Below are 19473 nucleotides of genomic sequence, written 5' to 3' on the forward strand. Positions count from 1 at the left end.
GCTTGTATGACCACACTCTTCACTTCTTGTATGACTCAGTCTCTTTTGTTGCTTCTCCCTGTGTGTCTACCCCTCAATTGTTGGTGGTCACTTGGTTTCATCCTAGTTCCTCCCTCCCTCCCCACCCCTCAACTCTATATACTTGTTCTGGGTGATCTCAACTTTTTCTGTAAGATCCCAGCTCTTACCCTAACCCTAACTAAATTCTTCTTTGTCCTAAGCTATTCTCCTAGGCTTCAGACCAATTTACACTTGGAAATCTCACAAGTACCTCAAGCCTAAAATGTCCCAAAAGTGAACTCATAATTCTTTCCTTGAAGTCTGCTACTCCCGAATTTTCTATTTTGGTTATTGACTTCAACTTTTACTACATAGTCCAAGTTAAACATTTGAAACCACTTGCTACTTTCTTTATTTTTCATCAAAACTTCTTTATCGCTCCAGGTCTGCTTAATCCACCTCCCAAACAGTTCTTTTTTGTTTGTTTGTTTTTTGTTTTTTTGTGTGTGTGTCAAGCTGTTCTTTATTTCAGGGAGAAGCCAGGGGAGGGGGCTCAGTCTTTCTTGGCAGCAGCTTTCCTCATAGCGGCTAATACGTTGCTCAGCTCCTCCCGCTTCCTCTTGGCGCGGATGTGCGTCCCCACCCTTTTCTTGATAAACTTGAGGGCCCGTTTGTCCTTGGAGACCTTCAGTAACTCCATGGCACGCCGCTCGTCCGGGGCAAAGCCGCACACCTCCCGAATCATGTCCCGCACGAACTTCGTGTGTTTCGTCAGACGCCCGCGGCGGCCGCAGTGCCTGGGCTTGCTCACCTTCTTGGTCACTTTGTGGCCCTTGTTGAGGCCCACGGCCATAGGGTAGCGTAGAGCCATGGCTACTGCTCTCCAGTGGCGGCCGTGGCGGAAGGTCCCAAACAGTTCTTAAATCTGCTTTAACATTCTTCTCCTAACCCACTGAAATATCTATGGAACCATTCTCATTGCCATTATTTTCTGTCCTCTCCACACCATTTTCATTCTCCTGTCACATTTCTACCTCCTCTTTGTATACAATTTAATCTGGTCATTCCCTTCTTAAAAATCCCTGCTGGCTCCCAAGTGCTTACAGGATAAAATGTAAGCTCCTTGGAATGGCATAAAGGTTCCTTCAGCAGCCGTCACTAACCTCCTCGTGTTCCAGTCATTTCCAACTTTTTGCCATAGCTCTTGCAAATCTAGAAATTTGTGTGCCTCAATTCTGGGAAATTTTCTTGAGTTCTTTTCCTTTTTCTTTTTTTAGAAACAGGGTCTCGCTCTGTAACTCAGGCTGGAGTGTAGTTGTGTGATCGTAGCTCACTGTAACCTCAAATTCCTGAACTCAAGAGATCCTCTCACCTTACCCTCCTCAGTAGTCAGAACTACAGTCATGTGCCACCAAGCCTGGCTAAGTTTTTTTTAAATTTTTTTTTTTTTTGTAGAGATGGGGTCCCACTGTGTTGCCCAGGCTGTTCCCAAACTCCTGGCCTCAAGCAAACTTCCTGCCTTGACCTTCCAAAGTGCTGAGATTACAGGCATGAGCCACTTTGCCCAGCTTTAATTATTTCATTAATGATTCCCTCCCCTCTGATTTTTTTTGGGGACTGCTATTATTCTGATGTGGTACATTTTGAACTGGTCATCTAATTTTCTCATCTTTTCTCTCCTATTTTCCATTTCTAACTCATTTTGCACTACTTTAAAGAGATTTCTTCAACTTTATTAATATGTGAATTTCTGCTATTATGTATTTAATTTCCAAAATTCTTTTTCATTTGTCCTCTAAATGCTCCTTTTATTAATTCGTTGTTGATGACACCCTATCCTTGTTTTATGCATGTGTTATTCTCTCTCCTTTCTGTGGAATTTTCTTCTGGCAGATGCTTTATTTTCCCAAAGAGATTTTTTTCCATTTGTTGTTTGGTTGTTTTGATATATGTCTTTTGTGTGAGAGACTTTCTTCAAAGATATAAAAATTCTTAGTTATCTGCTCATGATTACAAGTTAAAGAGCTGATTGGAAGCTTGAGCATGAGGTGGGGCTTATTCATTTTGAGTCTCTCTGTGAACAGATCAACATGAGCCATTTGTTGGAAAAACCCCTAATGTCAGTATTTTTAGGTCTTTCTTTTGGGATGGTCAGACTCCCTGGTGAGAGTCTTGCATTTCCTGCCTGCAGAGGTCCAGCTGCAGTCAGTGTTCTGGGAGTGGTGTGGGAGATGAACTAAGAGGGTCTCAGCATTTAGTATGTGTATTGTCATCTGATTTCCCTGCTTTTACAAGGTATCCAACCCTTTAACTATACCTGGCACCCTCAGTCCAGAGGTATTCATCATACCTTCCCCAGAAAATCAGCCTCCAAACTTCTACTGTAGTGGGAGAGGGACTGTCATGTAGCCATAGGGAAATGGGGGAGGAGATGTAGGAAAGTAATCACTACTCAAATAGCTTTTACCCAATCCTCATTTTAGCCACTCTCCTTCATCCTTAGTTTCAGAAGTAATTGATACTGCCAGATTTTATTAATGTTTGGGCATTAAGGAGATAGTGGTGAAGACATAGAGACCTTTACATCTAGACTGCTTATTCAAGTATGACAATGAAAAGAGAGTGTGAAATATAACACAAGTCAGAGAGAACTGAGGGGTCAAACAGATACTCTTTTCCTCTCAGAATAAGAAAGTTTGTACATATTGGAAGGGAAAGTGAAAATCCCTAGTGGAGAGAGAGAAATTGAGAAGGTCTGAAAAACAGGGGCTAATTATGACAGGAAGATCCTGAAGGACCCCGAGAAGGTAAGTTGGAGGGCATAGGCAAAGAGCTTAAATTTGGTAGGACGCAGAATAAAAAGAAGGCAGGATGCTGTAATCTTTAGAGAAGGAAAGGAAGAAGTCAGTGCAATGGCCTATATCGTTTTTTGTAGAATAAGTGGATAACTCCTACCAGAGAGGCAATATTAACATAGTGATTAAGAGTACAGGCTCTGGCCGGGCGCGGTGGCTCAAGCCTGTAATCCCAGCACTTTGGGAGGCCGAGATGGGCGGATCACGAGGTCAGGAGATCGAGACCATCCTGGCTAATACGGTGAAACCCCGTCTCTACTAAAAAATACAAAAAACTAGCCGGGCGACGAGGCGGGCGCCTGTAGTCCCAGCTACTCGGGAGGCTGAGACAGGAGAATGGCGTGAACCCGGGAGGCGGAGCTTGCAGTGAGCTGAGAGCCCGCCACTGCACTCCAGCCTGGGTGGCAGAGCAAGACTCCGTCTCAAAAAAAAAAAAAAAAAAAAAAAAAAAAGAGTACAGGCTCTGGCCGGGCGCGGTGGCTCAAGCTGTAATCCCAGCACTTTGGGAGGCCGAGACGGGCGGATCACAAGGTCAGGAGATCGAGACCATCCTGGCAAACACAGTGAAACCCTGACTCTACTAAAAATACAAAAAACTAGCTGGGCGAGGTGGCGGGCGCCTGTAGTCCCAGCTACTTGGGAGGCTGAGGCAGGAGAATGGCGGGAACCCGGGAGGCGGAGCTTGCAGTGAGCTGAGATCCGGCCACTGCACTCCAGCCTGGGCGACAGAGCGAGACTCCGCCTCAAAAAAAAAAAAAAAAAAAAAAAAAAAAGAGTACAGGCTCTGGGTTTGAATTCTGGCTCCTCCACTTCTTTTTTTTTGAGATGGAGTCTCGCTCTGTTGCCCAGGCTGGAGTGCAGTGGCGTGATCTCGGCTCATTGCAACCTCCGCCACCCAGTTCAAGCGATTCTCCTGTCTCAGCCTCCAGAGTAGCTGGGACTATAGGTGACTGCCACCACGCTGGGCTAATTTTTGTTGTTTTTAGTAGAGACGGGGTTTCACCATCTTGGCCAGGCTGGTCTTGAACTCCTGACCTTGTGATCCACCCGCCTTGGCCTCCCAAAGTGCTGGGATTACAGGCGTGAGCCACTGCACCCAGTTGTTCTCTTCTTATATATGATTCTGGTAATTATTCCTTATTACTTTTCAGAAATTGAGGCAGGTCTGAGTTTTGTGGGACCAGGAGCCTATGCAATCTAGGTGCTCTCTTTAAGAAAAGGAACACAATTATGAATATAAGATTAAGCACAAAAGCAAATTAGTTATAAGAGTTTAAATGGGGGCAGTGTCAGGCCTCTGAGCCCAAGCTAAGCCATCATATCCCCTGCGACCTGCACATATACATTCAGATGGCCTGAAGTAATCACAAAAGAAGTGAAATTCAAATGGCCTGTTCTTGCCTTGACTGATGACATTCCACCACGAAAGAAGTGAAAATGGCCGGTCCTTGCCTTAACTGATGACATTACCTTGTGAAATTCCTTCTCCTGGCTCATCCTGGCTCAAAAACTCCCCCACTGAGCACTTTGTGACCCCTACCCCTGCCCGCCAGAGGACAACCCCCTTTGACTGTAATTTTCCTTTACCTACCCAAATCCTATAAAACAGCCCACCCTTATCTCCCTTCACTGACTCTCTTTTCGGACTCAACCGCCTGCATCCAGGTGATTAAAAAGCTTTATTGTGGCCGGGCGCGGTGGCTCAAGCCTGTAATCCCAGCACTTTGGGAGGCCGAGACGGGTGGATCACGAGGTCAGGAGATCAAGACTGTCTCTGGCTAACACCGTGAAACCCTGTCTCTACTAAAAAATACAAAAAACTAGCTGGGCGAGGTGGCGGGCGCCTGTAGTCCCAGCAACTCGGGAGGCTGAGGCAGGAGAATGGTGTAAATCCGGGAGGCGGAGCTTGCAGTGAGCTGAGATCTGGCCACTGCACTCCAGCCTGGGCAACAGAGCGAGACTCCGTCTCAAAAAAAAAAAAAAGCTTTATTGCTCACACAAAGCCTATTTGGTGGTCTCTTCACACGGATGCGCGTGAAATTTGGTGCCGTGACTCGGGTCGGGGGACCTCCCTTGGGAGATCAATCCCCTGTCCTCCTGCTCTTTGCTCTGTGAGAAAGATCCACCTACAACCTCGGGTCCTCTGACTGACCAGCCCAAGGAACATCTCACCAATTTTAAATCCGGTAAGCGGCCTCTTGTTACGCTCTTCTCCAACCTTTCTCACTATCCCTCAACCTCTTTCTCCTTTCAATCTTGGCGCCACACTTCAATCTCTCCCTTCTCTTAATTTCAGTTCCTTTCCTTTTCTGGTAGAGACAAAGGAGACACATTTTATCCGTGAACCCAAAACTGCAGCGCCGGTCACAGACTCGGGAAGACAGTCTTCCCTTGGTGTTTAATCACGCAGGGACGCCTGCCTGATTATTCACCCATGTTTCAGAGGTGTCTGACCACGCAGGGATGCCTGCCTTGGTCCTTCACCCTTAGCGGCAAGTATCGCTTTTCTGGGGGCAAGAACCCTCCGACCTCTTCTCTCCGTGTCTCTACCCCTTCTCTGCTTTTCTGGGGGGCAAGAACCCCTCGACCCCTTCTCTCCGTGTCTCTACCCCGTCTCCACTTTTCTGGGGATCAAGAACCCCCTGACCCCTTCTCTCCGTGTCTCTACCCCTTCTCCACTTTCTTGGGGGGGTAAGCACCCCCAATCCCTTCTCTCTGTGTCTCTACTCTCTTTTCTCTGGGCTTGACTCTTTCACTATGGGAAACCTTCCACCCTCCATTCCTCCTTCTTCTCCCTTAGCCTGTGTTCTCAAGAACTTAAAACCTCTTCAACTCACACCTGACCTAAAACCTAAATGCCTTATTTTCTTCTACAATGCCGCTTGACCCCAATACAAACTCGACAGTGGTTCCAAATAGCCAGAAAACGGTACTTTTGATTCTTCCGTCCTACAAGATCTAAATAATTCTTGTCGTAAAATGGGCAAACGGTCTGAGGTGCCTGATGTCCAGGCATTCTTTTACACATCGGTACCTCCCTGGTTTCTGTTTCCAATGCAACTTGTCCCAAATCTTCCTTCTTTCCCCCCGCCTGTTCCCTCAGTCTCAACCCCAAGCATTGCTGAGTCTTTCTAATCTTCCTTTACTATAGACCCATCTGACTTCTCCCCTCCTCACCAGGCCGAGCGAGGTCCCAATTTTTCCTCAGCCTCCACTCCTCCAGCCTATAATCCTTTTATCACCTCCCCTCCTCACACCTGGTCTAAAAAGGTGACTGGAGCTAAAGATATGGTCAAGGTTAATGCTCCTTTTTCTTTATCCGACCTTTCCCAAATCAGTTAGCGTTTAGGCTCTTTTTCATCAAATATGAAAAACCCAGCCCAGTTCATGGCTAGTTTGGCAGCAATCGTGAGACGCTTTACAGCCCTAGACCCTAAAAGGTCAAAAGGCCTTCTTAGTCTCAATATACATTTTATTACCCAATCCGTTCCCGACATTAAATAAAACTCCAAAAATTAGATTCCGGTCCTCAAACCCCACAACAGGACTTAATTAACCTCGCCTTCAAGGTGTATAATAAGAGAGTAAAGGCAGCCAAGTAGCAATGTATTTCTGAGTTGCAATTCCTTGCCTCTACTATGAGACAAACCCCAGCCATGTCTCCACTGCACAAGAACTTCCAAATGCCTGAACCGCAGCAGCCAGGTATTCCTCCAGGAGCGCCTCTCCCAGGAACTTGCTTCAAGTTTTCCTTTACCTACCCAAATCCTATAAAACAGCCCCACCCCTATCTCCCTTCACTGACTCTTTTCAGACTCAGCCCGCCTGCACCCAGGTGATTAAAAAGCTTTATTGCTCACACAAAGCCTGTTTGGTGGTCTCTTCACACGGACGTGTGTGAAAGCCAGGTGAGGTGGCTCACACCTGTAATCTCAGCACTTTGGGAAGCCTAGACGGGCAGATCTCTTGAGGGCAGGAGTTCAAGACCAGCCTGGCCAACATGGTGAAATCCCATCTCCACAAAAATAGAAAAATTAGCTGAGCTTGGTGGCATGTGCCTGTAACTCTGGCTACCTGGGAGGCCGAGGAAGAGGAATTTCTTGAACCCAGGAGGCAGAGGTTGCAGTGAGCCGAGATCACACCATTGTACTGCAGCCTGGATGACAGAGCAATACTCTGTTTAAAAAAAAAAAAAAAAAAAAAAAGGTGCCGTTTTAAAAGCAGCCAGCAGCCAGTGTGACTGGGCGCAGTGGCTCATGCCTCATCCTAACACCTTGGGAGGCCGAGGCAGGTGGATTACCTGAGGTCAAGAGTTCAAGACCAGCCTGGCCAACATGGTGAACCCTTGTCTCTATTAAAAATACACAAAAATTAGCCAGGCGTGGTGGCACGCACCTGTAATCCCAGCTGCTACTTGGGAGCCTGAGGGAGGAGAATTGCTTGAACCTGGGATGGGGAGAGTGCAGTGAGCCGAGATCACACCACTGCACTCCAACCTGGGTGACACAGAAAGTCTATGTCTCCACCAAAAAAAAAAAAAGCAGCCAGTGCAAGTGAGGGGTTTTGAAATTTAAGCTTCATTATATTCATGTTATATCTATTTTTATTCAGAGATCAAACCTCCTTCTCTTAAAGTCCAGTAACTGGGTCTTTGCATCTCTGTGTCTGAGTTCATTTTAGTTTTGTTTTTGTTTTCTGCCCAGGGCGTCAGCTTCTCTTTCTTCTTCAGGACTAGAGATACTAGGTCATGGAATCCGAGAGCTAGAAGAGACCTTAAAAGATCATCTGATTTAAACATTTAATTATGGAAAAGAGAATAAGGTCCATAAAAGTGAAATGATTTGCATGAGGCTCCATCACCAAGGAGATGTGAATTACCCTCAATTGCAAGTATTAGAAAGCCCAAGTCAGAGCAGCTTTTTTTTTTTTTTGAGACGGAGTCTCGCTCTGTCACCCAAGCTGGAGTGCACTGGCCAGATCTCAGCTCACTGCAAGCTCCGCCTCCCGGGTTCACGCCATTCTCCTGCCTCAGCCTCCCGAGTAGCTGGGACTACAGGCGCCCGCCACCTCGCCCGGCTAGTTTTTTGTATTTTTTAGTAGAGACGGGGTTTCACCGTGTTAGCCAGGATGGTCTCGATCTCCTGACCTTGTGATCCGCCCGCCTCAGCCTCCCAAAATGCTGGGATTACAGGCTTGAGCCACCGCGCCCGGCCCAGAGCAGCTTTAATGAAAAAGACTTCTAGTTAACTATAATGGGTTGAACATTTGCATTTATCTCTGCTCCTTCTCGCTAAATCTCTCTAGATCAGTACTTCTCAAACTTTAACATGCAAATGAATCAACTGAGGAGCTCATTAAAATGCAATGCATCCAACAATTCTGGGGTGAGGCTTGATTCTACATTTCTATCAAGCTTCTAGGTGATGCCAGTGTTGCTAATCTGTGGATCACATTTTGAATAGGAAGGCTCTGGATCAGGGGCTGAGGAACTACAGCCACAGCCTGTTTTTTGCATGACCTATTAAGCCTAAAAGATATACCATCTGGCTCTATATAGAAAAAGTTTTGCCAGCCCCTGATCTAGATGGCAAAAAGAGAATGAGAAAAGTATAACCCCATGGAAAGAACAAATGAGATAACAACAGAGAATCAACATTTTTTAAAAATCTGGAAGATTTCAAGCAGATGGACAAATTGTCTTTGCTGAATGGAGTAAGAAGAAACCCGGAAATCTTCATGGGGTGAAATCCACAAAGAAGGTTTGTTTATATTACAAACCTTAGAAAAAGTCAGAGCTTGGAGATACCAGGTGCCTGGAAAACTTGATAAGGCTGGGTGTATAGGAAGAAAGGAAAAAATGGCAGACACACAACTGTGTCACTGATATCCCCTTTATTTGCTCCACTGCAAGGAATGTGTTTAGGTAATAGTTTCCAGCTGTTAGTTTCATCAGGGTCTACCTCAGTTTGTGAGCTGAAGGCATGCTTTTCTCAGGGAGGCTCTAGCCAATGACTGTACATGTGCCTTGCCATTTGTGCTTAATGCAGGACTCCTTTAATGGGAAATCTTTGCCCTGAAGACCTCTATACGGCTGCAAAGACCTTGAAAGGTTGGCACCATGGTCTGGCCATTCTGCCTGTCTGACCCTACCATGCCTCTGAAAATGCCCCATCCCTGTGAACCCTCAGAGTTGGGGTAGGGACAGTGGAGGAGATTAGTGCCATGTTTAAAGATTGAGAGGATGCAAAGGATGCAAGGGGTTGTGATCTTTACTGCAACCCCCATTTAACTTGCCAGTATGGTCCTTGCAGAATCTAGAAAGTTTCCAAAGGATGCCTGTAGATTACCACAATCTCAACCAAGTAGCAGCCCTGATTGTATGGCAGTAGCAACTGCCATACTGGACATGGTACCATCACTAAATTAGATTAATATGGCCTCAGGTACGTAGTATATAACCATTTTGTTGACAAATGCATTTCTTTTCTGTCCTAATCAAGAAAGAATCAGAATGACATACATTCACATGAAACATAGTTATTATATTAGTCAGGGTTTTCCACGGAAGATCTATAAGTTAAGTGGGCAAGCTTACCTTGCCTGGAGACCCAGGAGCCAGTGGCTTAGTTCTAGTCTGAGTCTGAAGGTGTAAGAACCAGGAAAACTGAGAGTATAGTTCCTGTCTGAATTATGCCAGGCTTGAGACCCAGGAAAAACCAATATTTCAGTTTGAGTCTGAAGGCAGCAAAAAAGCTGATGTCCCAGTTCAAAGGCAGTCAAGCAGGAAAAAACTCTATTTCAGTAAGGAGAAGTTCAGCCTTTTTGTTCTATTCAGACCTTCAACTAGTTGGATGAGGCCCAACCACATCCAGGAGGGCAATCTGCTTAACTCAGTCTACTGATTTAAATGCTAATTTCATTCAAAAATACCCTCAGAGAAACACCTAGAATAATGTTTGACCAAATATCTGGGCATCTCGTGGCCTAGTCAAGTTGACACATAAAATTAACCACTAGAGTTATTTATAGTTTTGCCTTGGGATTATATTACATTTCCTGCCCTTTGTCATAATGTAGTATGATCCGGACCATCTCAAAGAATATCATGTTGATTCATTACATTGATGACATCAAGTTGACCGAACAGCATAAGCAAAAGTTTGCTAGGATGCTGGTGGCCTTAAGACACATATGTGCTGTGCAGGGTGGGAGAAAAACTGCAGTGAACTGGAGACATGTCATTTTGGTAAAACGCTTAGGGGCCCAGTTTCAGGGCATGCTAGGATATCCCCTCCAAAGTGAAAGATAAAATTAAAAGATAAAAGATAAAAGAAAGATAAAAGATAAAAAGAAGCACAGTGCCAGATAGGCCTCTTCAGGTTCTGAAGGTAAGATATTTCACACCTAGGAATACTATTCTAGCCCCTATACTGAGGTAACACAGAATGCTATCATCTCTTATGGTGCTTGGAGTGGGAAGGGGCTCTGAAGCAGGGCCAAGCAGTAGGGGAAGCAGCCTTGATGCTTGGGCTGTATAAGCCAGCAGGCCCAGTTGAAGGTATCTGTGGTGGGAAAAGATGCAATGTGAAGTTTATGGGAAGCCCCAGTGGAAGAATCACAGTGCAGGTCCTGGGAATTTGGAACAAGGTCATGTTAGTCACAGAAGAGGATTATACACCCTAAGAGAAATAGCTCCTGGTGCCTTACTGGGCCCTGGTAGAGATAGGACACTTGACTCTGGGGCACCAAGTTACTTTGAGTATGAAACTTTCCATTATGAGCTGGGTTCTGTTAGACCTGCCAAGTCATCAATTCAGCCATACCAGCATCTGTCATTAGATAAAGACATTACATCCAGGACTATAAGAGCCTTAGGAGGAACAGAGGGCATGAGCAGGAAGTCTAGGCCTCCTATACCACCTGCTATAGTTGCATTATTGCTCTTCTTTAAGCTTGCGCTTATATCTATATGAGAGAAGGTAAGTCTGACATGAGAGCTGAAAAAGGAAGAAAAGGCCTGAGCTTGGTTTATGGGTAGGCCTGTTTGGAATATGGATATAAGCCAAAAATGGATAGTAATGGCATTATAGTCATCTTCAGCAGTGGCCCTGAAAAATGGTGGAAAGGAAAACCCTTCCAAATGAGTAGAGCTAGGAGCAGTGCATCTGGCTAACTGTTTTGTGAGCAGGTGAAAAGTGGCTAGAGAGGTGAATATATATATAGAATCCTGGGTAGTGACCAGAAGGCAGTGACCAGAGGGCTTGAGCCCTCTGGCCAGGGACCTGGAAGGGAAAGAATTTTTGTGTCACATATTAATGGCCACTTAAAAGCATCCAACACGAAAGAGGCATTGAACAGTCAAGCAGACAAAAATGACTTGGCCAGGTATTGCTAACTAGCCTGGTGCTAATTAGTTGGCCGCCCCAGGACTGGTATGATGGGGACATGAGAGATAACTCATGGTGGCATAAGTGGAAATTACATATAGTCTCAACAGCAGGCATTTCCACCTATCAAGATTTATCTAGGCATTGCTGCCTTAAATGTCTAATCTGTTGGCAACCAAAATGAACAACTAACCTCCTGATATAGCACTGTTGCTGATACAGGCCAACTGGTCTCTGGTGGCAGATGCAGCACACCAGTCCCTTTCATTCTAAAAGGGTCAAGAGTTTGATTTCAAAGGGAGAGATACCTGCATATGAGTTTGCCTTTCCTGCCTACAGACCTTAAATAGCACCAGTACCCAAGGGCTTATGAAATGCCTTATCCACAGGCATAGAATTCAACATAGAATAGCATCCAACCAGAGAACCCACTTCACAGCAACAGGTGTTTGAGAGTCATCTGGTACTATAGTGTGAATGTCCCTTCTAAAACTCATGTTGAAATTTAATTGCCATTATAACAGCATTGAGAGTCAGGACCTTTAAGAGGTGATTAGGTCATGAGGACCCTGCCATCATTATCAGGAGAGTAGGTTAGTTATCACAGGAGTGGGTTCCTGATAAAAGGATGAAGTTTGGCCCCCATCCTCTTTCTGTCTCACAGGCTCAATTTCTTCTATTGTGGGAAAGCACAGCACAAAGGCCCTCACTAGATGTTGGTGCCATGCTCTTGGAATTCCCAGCCTCCAAATCATGTGTTGAATAAACTTACATTCTTTGCAAATTACCCAGTCTGTGGTATTCTGTTACTGCAGCACAAAGTGCCCTAAGATATCTGGCATGACCATTGAATACCCTAGTCATATCATATAGCACATTATCCAGCCAGCCTCATAAAGTGCTGGGAAGACCTTCTACAGGCATAGAAGCAGCCAGCCTTATAAAATGCTCAAATGTCCTTCTATAGACATTTGATATGCCTACCTCAGAGACCACATTTTGAAGGGATGGGGTGGCATCCTTCAAGATGATGAGTATGCAATAAATTAGGCACCTCTATATAGTGTTGTGGCTCCAACAGAAATGAGACATAGGTTTAGAAACCAAGGAGTAGAAGCAAGAGTGGGCCTCATTATTTATCATTTACAATGAACTTCTGGGAGATTCTGTGCTTTCTGTCCCCACAACTCTAGGTTCTACAGGACTAAAGGTTCGAATCCATTGCACCCTAAGTTATGGCTGCTGCCAGGGCATCAGAGACTCCTTGTGCCCAGGGATTGCAGGTGAGAAAAGGAGTTAGCATACTGGCAGGAGTCATTGACCTGTAAGCAGGAGGCGGTATTCCTCTTATACAGTGCAAGCAGGAAGGAATACATATAGAACGGAAGAGATCTTCCTGATTGCCTCCCTGCCCCACTGTAACTGTGAACAGACACATGGAATAATCCTGGCCTATAAAAGTATGACTGCTGAGAGCTCAGAACTCTAAGGACTGAGGGCTTGGATCATTTCTCTAAGCAAGCTCCAAGACCCGTTGAGGTGATAACTGAGGCTGAGGAGAATTCAGAATGGATGGTGGAAGAAGAAAAAGATGAGTTCTAGTTGTAGCCCCAAGACCAGTTGTAACAATAGAGAATATAGCTCATTCCATTAACTATCCTCTTCTGAGTTTCCCCTCAGGAAGACAACCATGGAAGATCTGCTCCCTGATTTTGCATGAAGAAGTAAATTGGTGAGGTACAAGAGGTGAACTGTGGCAGCCATGAAAATGCTCTTCTCAGATTTCTAGCTGTGGGGGGCATACTTTACTGACTACTTTAGCTGCTGTGCTCCAGAATCTATCCCTGCATTTACCTCTGGATAAATGCCTTCCACAGGCTGCTGCCACTCAGTGATTTGGTACAACAAGAAGGAATACTAAGACAGGCCCATTCCTAGAAGGCGCAGGATTCCTCTGATGGGCACATTTGGTCTTGCCTAACTTTCTTAGAACTGTACTGCACTCTAAGACCCTCCCACTCAACCTTCCTTCCTTTCTTTTCTCTTTCATCTGCATTGAGATCTGACATCTCTTACAGTCTTCCCTAGCTCCTAGCTTCTTCTCCATGTTCCCTATTAAGCATAATGTCTGGCCGGGCGCGGTGGCTCACGCTTATAATCCCAGCACTTAGGGAGGCCGAGGTGGGCGGATCACGAGGTCAGGAGATCAAGACCACAGTGAAACCCCGTCTCTACTAAAAATACAAAAAATTAGCCGGTCGTGGTGGCAGGCGCCTGTAGTCCCAGCTACTCAGGAGGCTGAGGCGGGAGAATGGCGAGAACCCAGGAGGCGGAGCTTGCAGTGAGCCGAGATGGTGCCACTGCACTCCAGCCTGGGCGACAGAGCGAGACTCTGTCTCAAAAAAAAGCATAATGTCTAATAAATTTCTTGCACATCTAATCCCATTTTGACTAATTCACACCCTAAATGTCCATTAGAGGGAGAATAGACACAACATGTGGTACATTTATATAGTGGAATACTACTAAGTATAAAAACAGAGCAAACTGCCATGAGAATAACACAGGTGACTCTCAATTATTATTATGCTTAATAATAAAACCAGACATAAAAGAATTTATGCTATATTAGCCCATTTAAATGAATAATTGGTATCTCTGGGAGGTGGGTATCAAGCTGAAAGGGACATAAGGGAACTGTCTGGAATGACAGAAACTTCTACATTTTTTTCTATGTAAAGACCTCATGAGTGTATACATTTGTAAAAGGTCTTCCTAGAAAGCAGACTCAGAGGGGGAAAAAGTCATCAAGCTGTACACCTGACATTTGTGCCTTTTAATTAAAAGTACTCAAAAAAAAAAAAGATTGGTGCTTTTTTTTTTTTTTTTTTTTTTGAGACAGGTTGCTCTGTCGCCCAGGCTGGAGTGCAGTGGCACGATCTTGGCTCACTGTAACCTCTGCCTCCCAGGTTCAAGCGATTCTCCTGCCTCAGCCTCCTGAGTAGCTGGGATTACAGGTGCATGCCTCCATGCCCGGCTAACTTTTGTATTTTTAGTAGAGATGGGGTTTCACCATGTTAGCCAGGCTGATCTTGAACTCCTGACCTCATGATCCGCCCACTTCGGCCTCCCAAAGTGCTGGGATTACAGGTGAGAGCCACCGCGCCCAGTGATTTGTGCATTTTAATGCATGAAAATTCCGCCTCAATAAAGTATTGAAAAAATAATAAAGGGGATTTATTGGTTCATGTAACTGGATGTCGATAGACTTAGAGGGCTTCAGGTAGGTTTGATTCAGCTGTTTAGCAATGCCATCAGAAATCTCATTTTTTTTTCATCTTTCCTGTAAGTCTTTTGGTATGTCAGCTTCAACCCAAGGTTGGCTTACTTTTGTATTCACAGCATGCTACCAACAACCTCCTTTTCTGGGCCAAAGCACTAAGAGAATTGCTTTTGTAAGCTCTCTTAAAAGAGTAAGAACTTTCTTCTTTCCTGGAAGTTGCTAGCAAACCACATATCTTATTGGCCCAACAGGTTATGCTCATTCCTGAATCAATCCCTATGACCAGGGAAATGCCATACACTGATTGACTTATCTCTGCCTATCCCTGAATGAATCACTTTAGAATGAGATATGGAATTATGCCAGTTGATCAGACAAGTTAGCATTTACTCTTGGAGCTAAAGTCCTCTAATTTTATGGCTGCTCCATAACTGAAGGAAGATAACCACAAAGTCTACCACAAGAAAAATAGCAGAGTTGACTGGGTGCGGTGGCTCACGCCTGTAATCCCAACACTCTGGGAGGCTGAAGTGGGTGGATCACCTGAGATCTGGAGTTCAAGACCAGCCTGGCCAACATGGTGAAACCCTGTCTCTACTAAAAATACAAAAATTAGCCAGGCACGGTGGTGGGCACCTGTAACCCCAGCTACTCAAGAGGCTAAGGCAGGAGAATCGCTTGAACTTGAGTGGTGGGGGTTGCAGTGAGCTGAGATTGCATCATTGCACTCCAACCCTGGGCAACAAGAGTGAAACTCTGTATCAAAAAAAAAAAAAAAAAAGCACCATTGGGTAATAGGTCCAATCAATTCAAATCATGGTCTTCCAGTCAGGCGTGGTAGCTCATATTGGTAATCCCAGCACTTTGGGAGGTCAAGATGGGAGGACTGCTTGAGCCCAGAGTTTCAGACCAGCCTCGGCAATATAGGAAGACCTTGTCTCTACAAGTGTGTAGCGAATGCCTGTGGTTCCAGCTACTTGGAAGGCTGAGGTGGTAGGATCGCTTGAGCCTAGGAAGCAGAGGTTTCAGTGAGCCAAGACTGTACCACTGCACTCCAGCCTGAAAAACAGAGCCAGACTCTGTCTGAAAAAAAAGAAAAAATGAAAACAAAAATCAGTCTTCCTTTCTAGTTCCTAAATGTTTCTTAATGCCACTTCATTCAGTGTTTATTATATACCCAAACAAAGTGTTATCAGGAAGCACAGGTGTCTATCTTCTACATTTTGAAATAGAAGCCAAAATAAATTTTATTAAATAAATCACTGGGTTGCATAAGTTTGCTTGTCAAATGATACCTAAATCCTCAACTCTGAGCCTCACTCTATCCCTCACATTCATCTCAACATTTCATTCCATGCAGAGGGGTTGAGGATGTTTCACAAATGCAAATTTAAAGATTTATTTCTAAGGTTGGATCAAAATTTTGCTGACATCAAAAGAGTTGTCTTAAGATGTGATGTGGTCATTGATTTTTGGTATTTGTGTTTTCACCCTGGAGATTGCAATGCTGTAAAAGAAGTATCCTTACATTCCCACAGTCTCCTTGAAATATGTCAATTCTCTCATCAGAGAAGAGGGATCAAACAGAGAGAGGTAACACAGGCCCAGAACCATTGCTAGCCCATATGGTTACTTGGTGAGAATGAAAGAGGCACCCAGATGCAACCTGGTTGGTGCAGCAACGGGCAAATGGAGTGCAGGCCAGATTTCAGCCCCTTTTTGCCTGATGTCTAGATATCTTTTCGTCCAGTGCCTTCTACAAGTCTTTATTGCCTCCTTCCCACACTGTTGGTTTATCTCCAAACTCATCCTTTGCCTCCAGACTTTATTTTTCTCCTGATTCATCCTACATATTTCTGTATGATTAATATTCCTAAAACACTGCCTTTTATCATATAACTCTCCAGCTCAAAATACCTTTATTAGCTTCCTTCTACCAACTTAAGAAAATGCAGATTCCTCAAGTTAGCATTTTACAATGCTTTTAAAATCTTTTCACAATGTCTCCTGTCTCTCTTGCAGTCTTTTCCCACTATTTCTTACCAGGAACTTATGGTCCAATTAATCTATCATTCTTGTTATTCCCAACCACGTATTGCATATTCCCAAATGTCTTATTTGCCATGTTATTACCATTTGTATTTATATATTTATGTGCTTATTTTAAAATTTTTTTATTTATTTATTTTTTGAGATGCGGTCTCGCTGTGTCTCCCAGGCTGGCAGTGGCACGATCTTGGCTCAGTGCAACCTCCGCCTCCTAGGTTCAAGCAATTCTCCTGCCTCAGCCTCCCGAGTAGCTGGGATTACAGATGTCCGCCATCCTGCCCAGCTAATTTTGGTGTTTTTGGTAGAGATGGAGTTTCACCATGTTGACCAGGCTTGTCTCGAACTCCTGGCCTCAAGTGATCCACCCACCTCAGCCTCCCAAAGTGCTGGAATTACAGATATGAGCCACCACGCCCACCTAACACGGAGCTTATAGTCTATTTTGGGAAACAGACATTAAGCAAATAAACACATAAATATAGGCTAGGCGCCATGGCTCACACTTGTAATCCCAGCACTTTGGGAGGCTGAAGCGGGCAGATCACTTGAAGGCGGAGTTCGAGACCAGCCTGGTCAATGTGGTAAAACCCCATCTCTACTAAAAATACAAAAATTAGCTGGGCATGCTGGCATATGCGCCTGTAGTCCCAGCTACTTAGGAGGCTGAGGCAAGAGAATCGCTTGAACCCAGGAGGCAGAAGTTGCAGTGAGCCAAGATTGTGCCACTGCACTCCAACTTGGGTGTGACAGAGTGAGACTGCATCTCAGAAAAAAGGCAGTAACTGATTAAATCAGAGTAACATATTCATTGATTCAAAGTGCAAATATTTTCTGAACATCTTCTATGTGTGGGCATTTTGGCACGTTGTAGAAATAGGCCCTTACATGGAAATGGTTCCTGCCCTTCCATAGCTCATAGTCTAGTTAGGGAGACAGGCATTAAAGGAATATTCATTCTCCCAAAAAACTCTGATAAATTATAGGAAGGAAAATAATGTGCATTCTGGAAGCCTGTAAATGTGGTACCAGATTCAAGGTGGAGTAGGGATTATGCTATTTTGCAGTAATCAATTTATAGATATTTACAGATATAAATCCATTTACCAATATAAACAGATTTCTTTTTCTTTTTTTTTTTTTGAGAGAGGGTCTTGCTCTGTTGCCCAGGCTAGAGTGCAGTGGCATGATCATAGCTTACTGTAACCTTGAACTCCTGGGCTCACGCAATCCTCCTACCTCAGCCTTCAGGGTAGCTAGGACTACAGGGTGTAGGCCACCAATCCCTGCTATTTTTTATCTCTGTGTAGAGATGGGGTCTCCAGTCAGCTCTGTTGCCCAGGCTGGTCTAGAACTCCTGGCCTCAAGGGATCCTCCCACTTTGGTCTCCCAAAGCCTTGGAATTACAGGCATGCGCCACTGCATCTGGCCTAAACAGATACTTATTGAGTACCCACTATACTGAATAAGCACACAATTTGAGTTACTTCTAATCCCAGCTAGCCTGGGCAACATAGGGAGACCTACCCTCTACAAAAAATTTAAAGAATCAGCTGGGTGTGGTGTTGTGCATCTGTAATCCTAGTCATTCTGGAGGCTGAGGTGGGAGGATAGTTTGAGCCCAAGAGTTTGAGGTTGCAGGGATCACCCCACTGCACTCGGGACTGGACATCAGAGTGAGATCCTGTCTCTAAAAAAACTTTTTAAAGTGAATTATTTCTAATTCTTACAACATTTATGTGTAGAAGCATTATTACTAGCTCCCTTTTAAAATGATTTAACTGAATCATGAATAACATCACACACAGCAAGTGTGATTCACACCCAATTCTGACTCTATAGCCTGTGCTCTTTAATTCTGAGATTACAGCAAAACCAAACCGTGGCTCCAGCCTGTCTCCAATCATTTACTCTCTTCTTACTCTTACTTTATCCTACACTCTAAATCTCGCTCATTTTGAAGGGCAAACTCAACTATAGAAATTCTTTTAATACAATTCTTGGAATGTTTTAAAGTTGTAGAGATTAGTTTGTCAGCAAATTCTGAAATAATCTGAGTTTTCTTGACCGAGCAAGAGACAGTCACTTACAATTGCGTGTTGTTTATGGAGTTAGTGATGAAGTTGCCATTCTTGAGGACCCACTATATGCCAGGCAGAGGATAAATTATAGTGAAGGAAACAGACATGATTCTCACTCTCATGGAGTTGACAGTCAGACATTAAACAAATATATAAAAATACAACTGTGTAAAGGTGTAGAAGACTGAGGCAGGCGAGGAAAACATGAAAGACCTAAATCAGATTGGAGGTAGGGGATCAGAGAATTCTACCAAAAAAACACACAAAAAGTGTTTTGTATCCTAGGATGCAAGGTGCTAAACCCTCCAAAAGACCCCATAAGGATGCAGCCGCCGTGGCGATAAGATCTTGGTACCCCATTGTCAAGGGGTGGTGCGACTTTGTCCCATTCTGGGGTGGGGTGGGGTAACCGCCGGGTTTATCCTACATTGTTGTAGCGTAAGGCGAGTTTTCATCACTCGAACTTTCTGATTTTTTCCCCTAGTGTCTTCTTTCTCAGGGTCTTTCTGCCAGATCTTCCGCTCGGCTGTGACAGCCCTCCTGTCACATCAGTACCGTTGGAGCTGGATTGGTTTTTTCTCCTTGTGCCCCGCGAGCCTATAACTTCACGGAGGCGGCTCCTTGGATGGCTTATGGCCCCGCCATTTCATTCGGTCACACAGTCCATTCCTGTCTGGCCGGCGGCAGGTGGGTTGGAGGTGAGCGGGCGGGCGGGCGGGCGAGAGCGCCCGGCGCTCCTCTCCCCTCCGCTGCCGCCGGATCCGCGCGAGCGCTCGGCTCGCGTTCTGGGTTATTTGCGCCTGAAGCGCGCCGCGGGCCCG

The 19473-nt window shown here is 44.9% G+C and overlaps 1 protein-coding gene across 1 annotated transcript; it reads right to left on the reverse strand.

The window, feature by feature from the left end:
* Positions 1 to 507: 507 nt before the first annotated feature.
* On the reverse strand, positions 508 to 913 carry LOC117092682 (60S ribosomal protein L36-like). The gene has a single exon (XM_033226643.1). It carries the CDS (start codon positions 869 to 871, stop codon positions 554 to 556), a length of 318 nt encoding a protein of 105 aa, XP_033082534.1. The 5' UTR covers positions 872 to 913; the 3' UTR covers positions 508 to 553.
* Between the last annotated feature and the right edge of the window lie 18560 nt (positions 914 to 19473).

This window comes from Trachypithecus francoisi, unplaced genomic scaffold, assembly GCF_009764315.1.
Source record: "Trachypithecus francoisi isolate TF-2019V2 unplaced genomic scaffold, Tfra_2.0 Lachesis_group12, whole genome shotgun sequence".
Taxonomy (NCBI): domain Eukaryota; kingdom Metazoa; phylum Chordata; class Mammalia; order Primates; family Cercopithecidae; genus Trachypithecus; species Trachypithecus francoisi.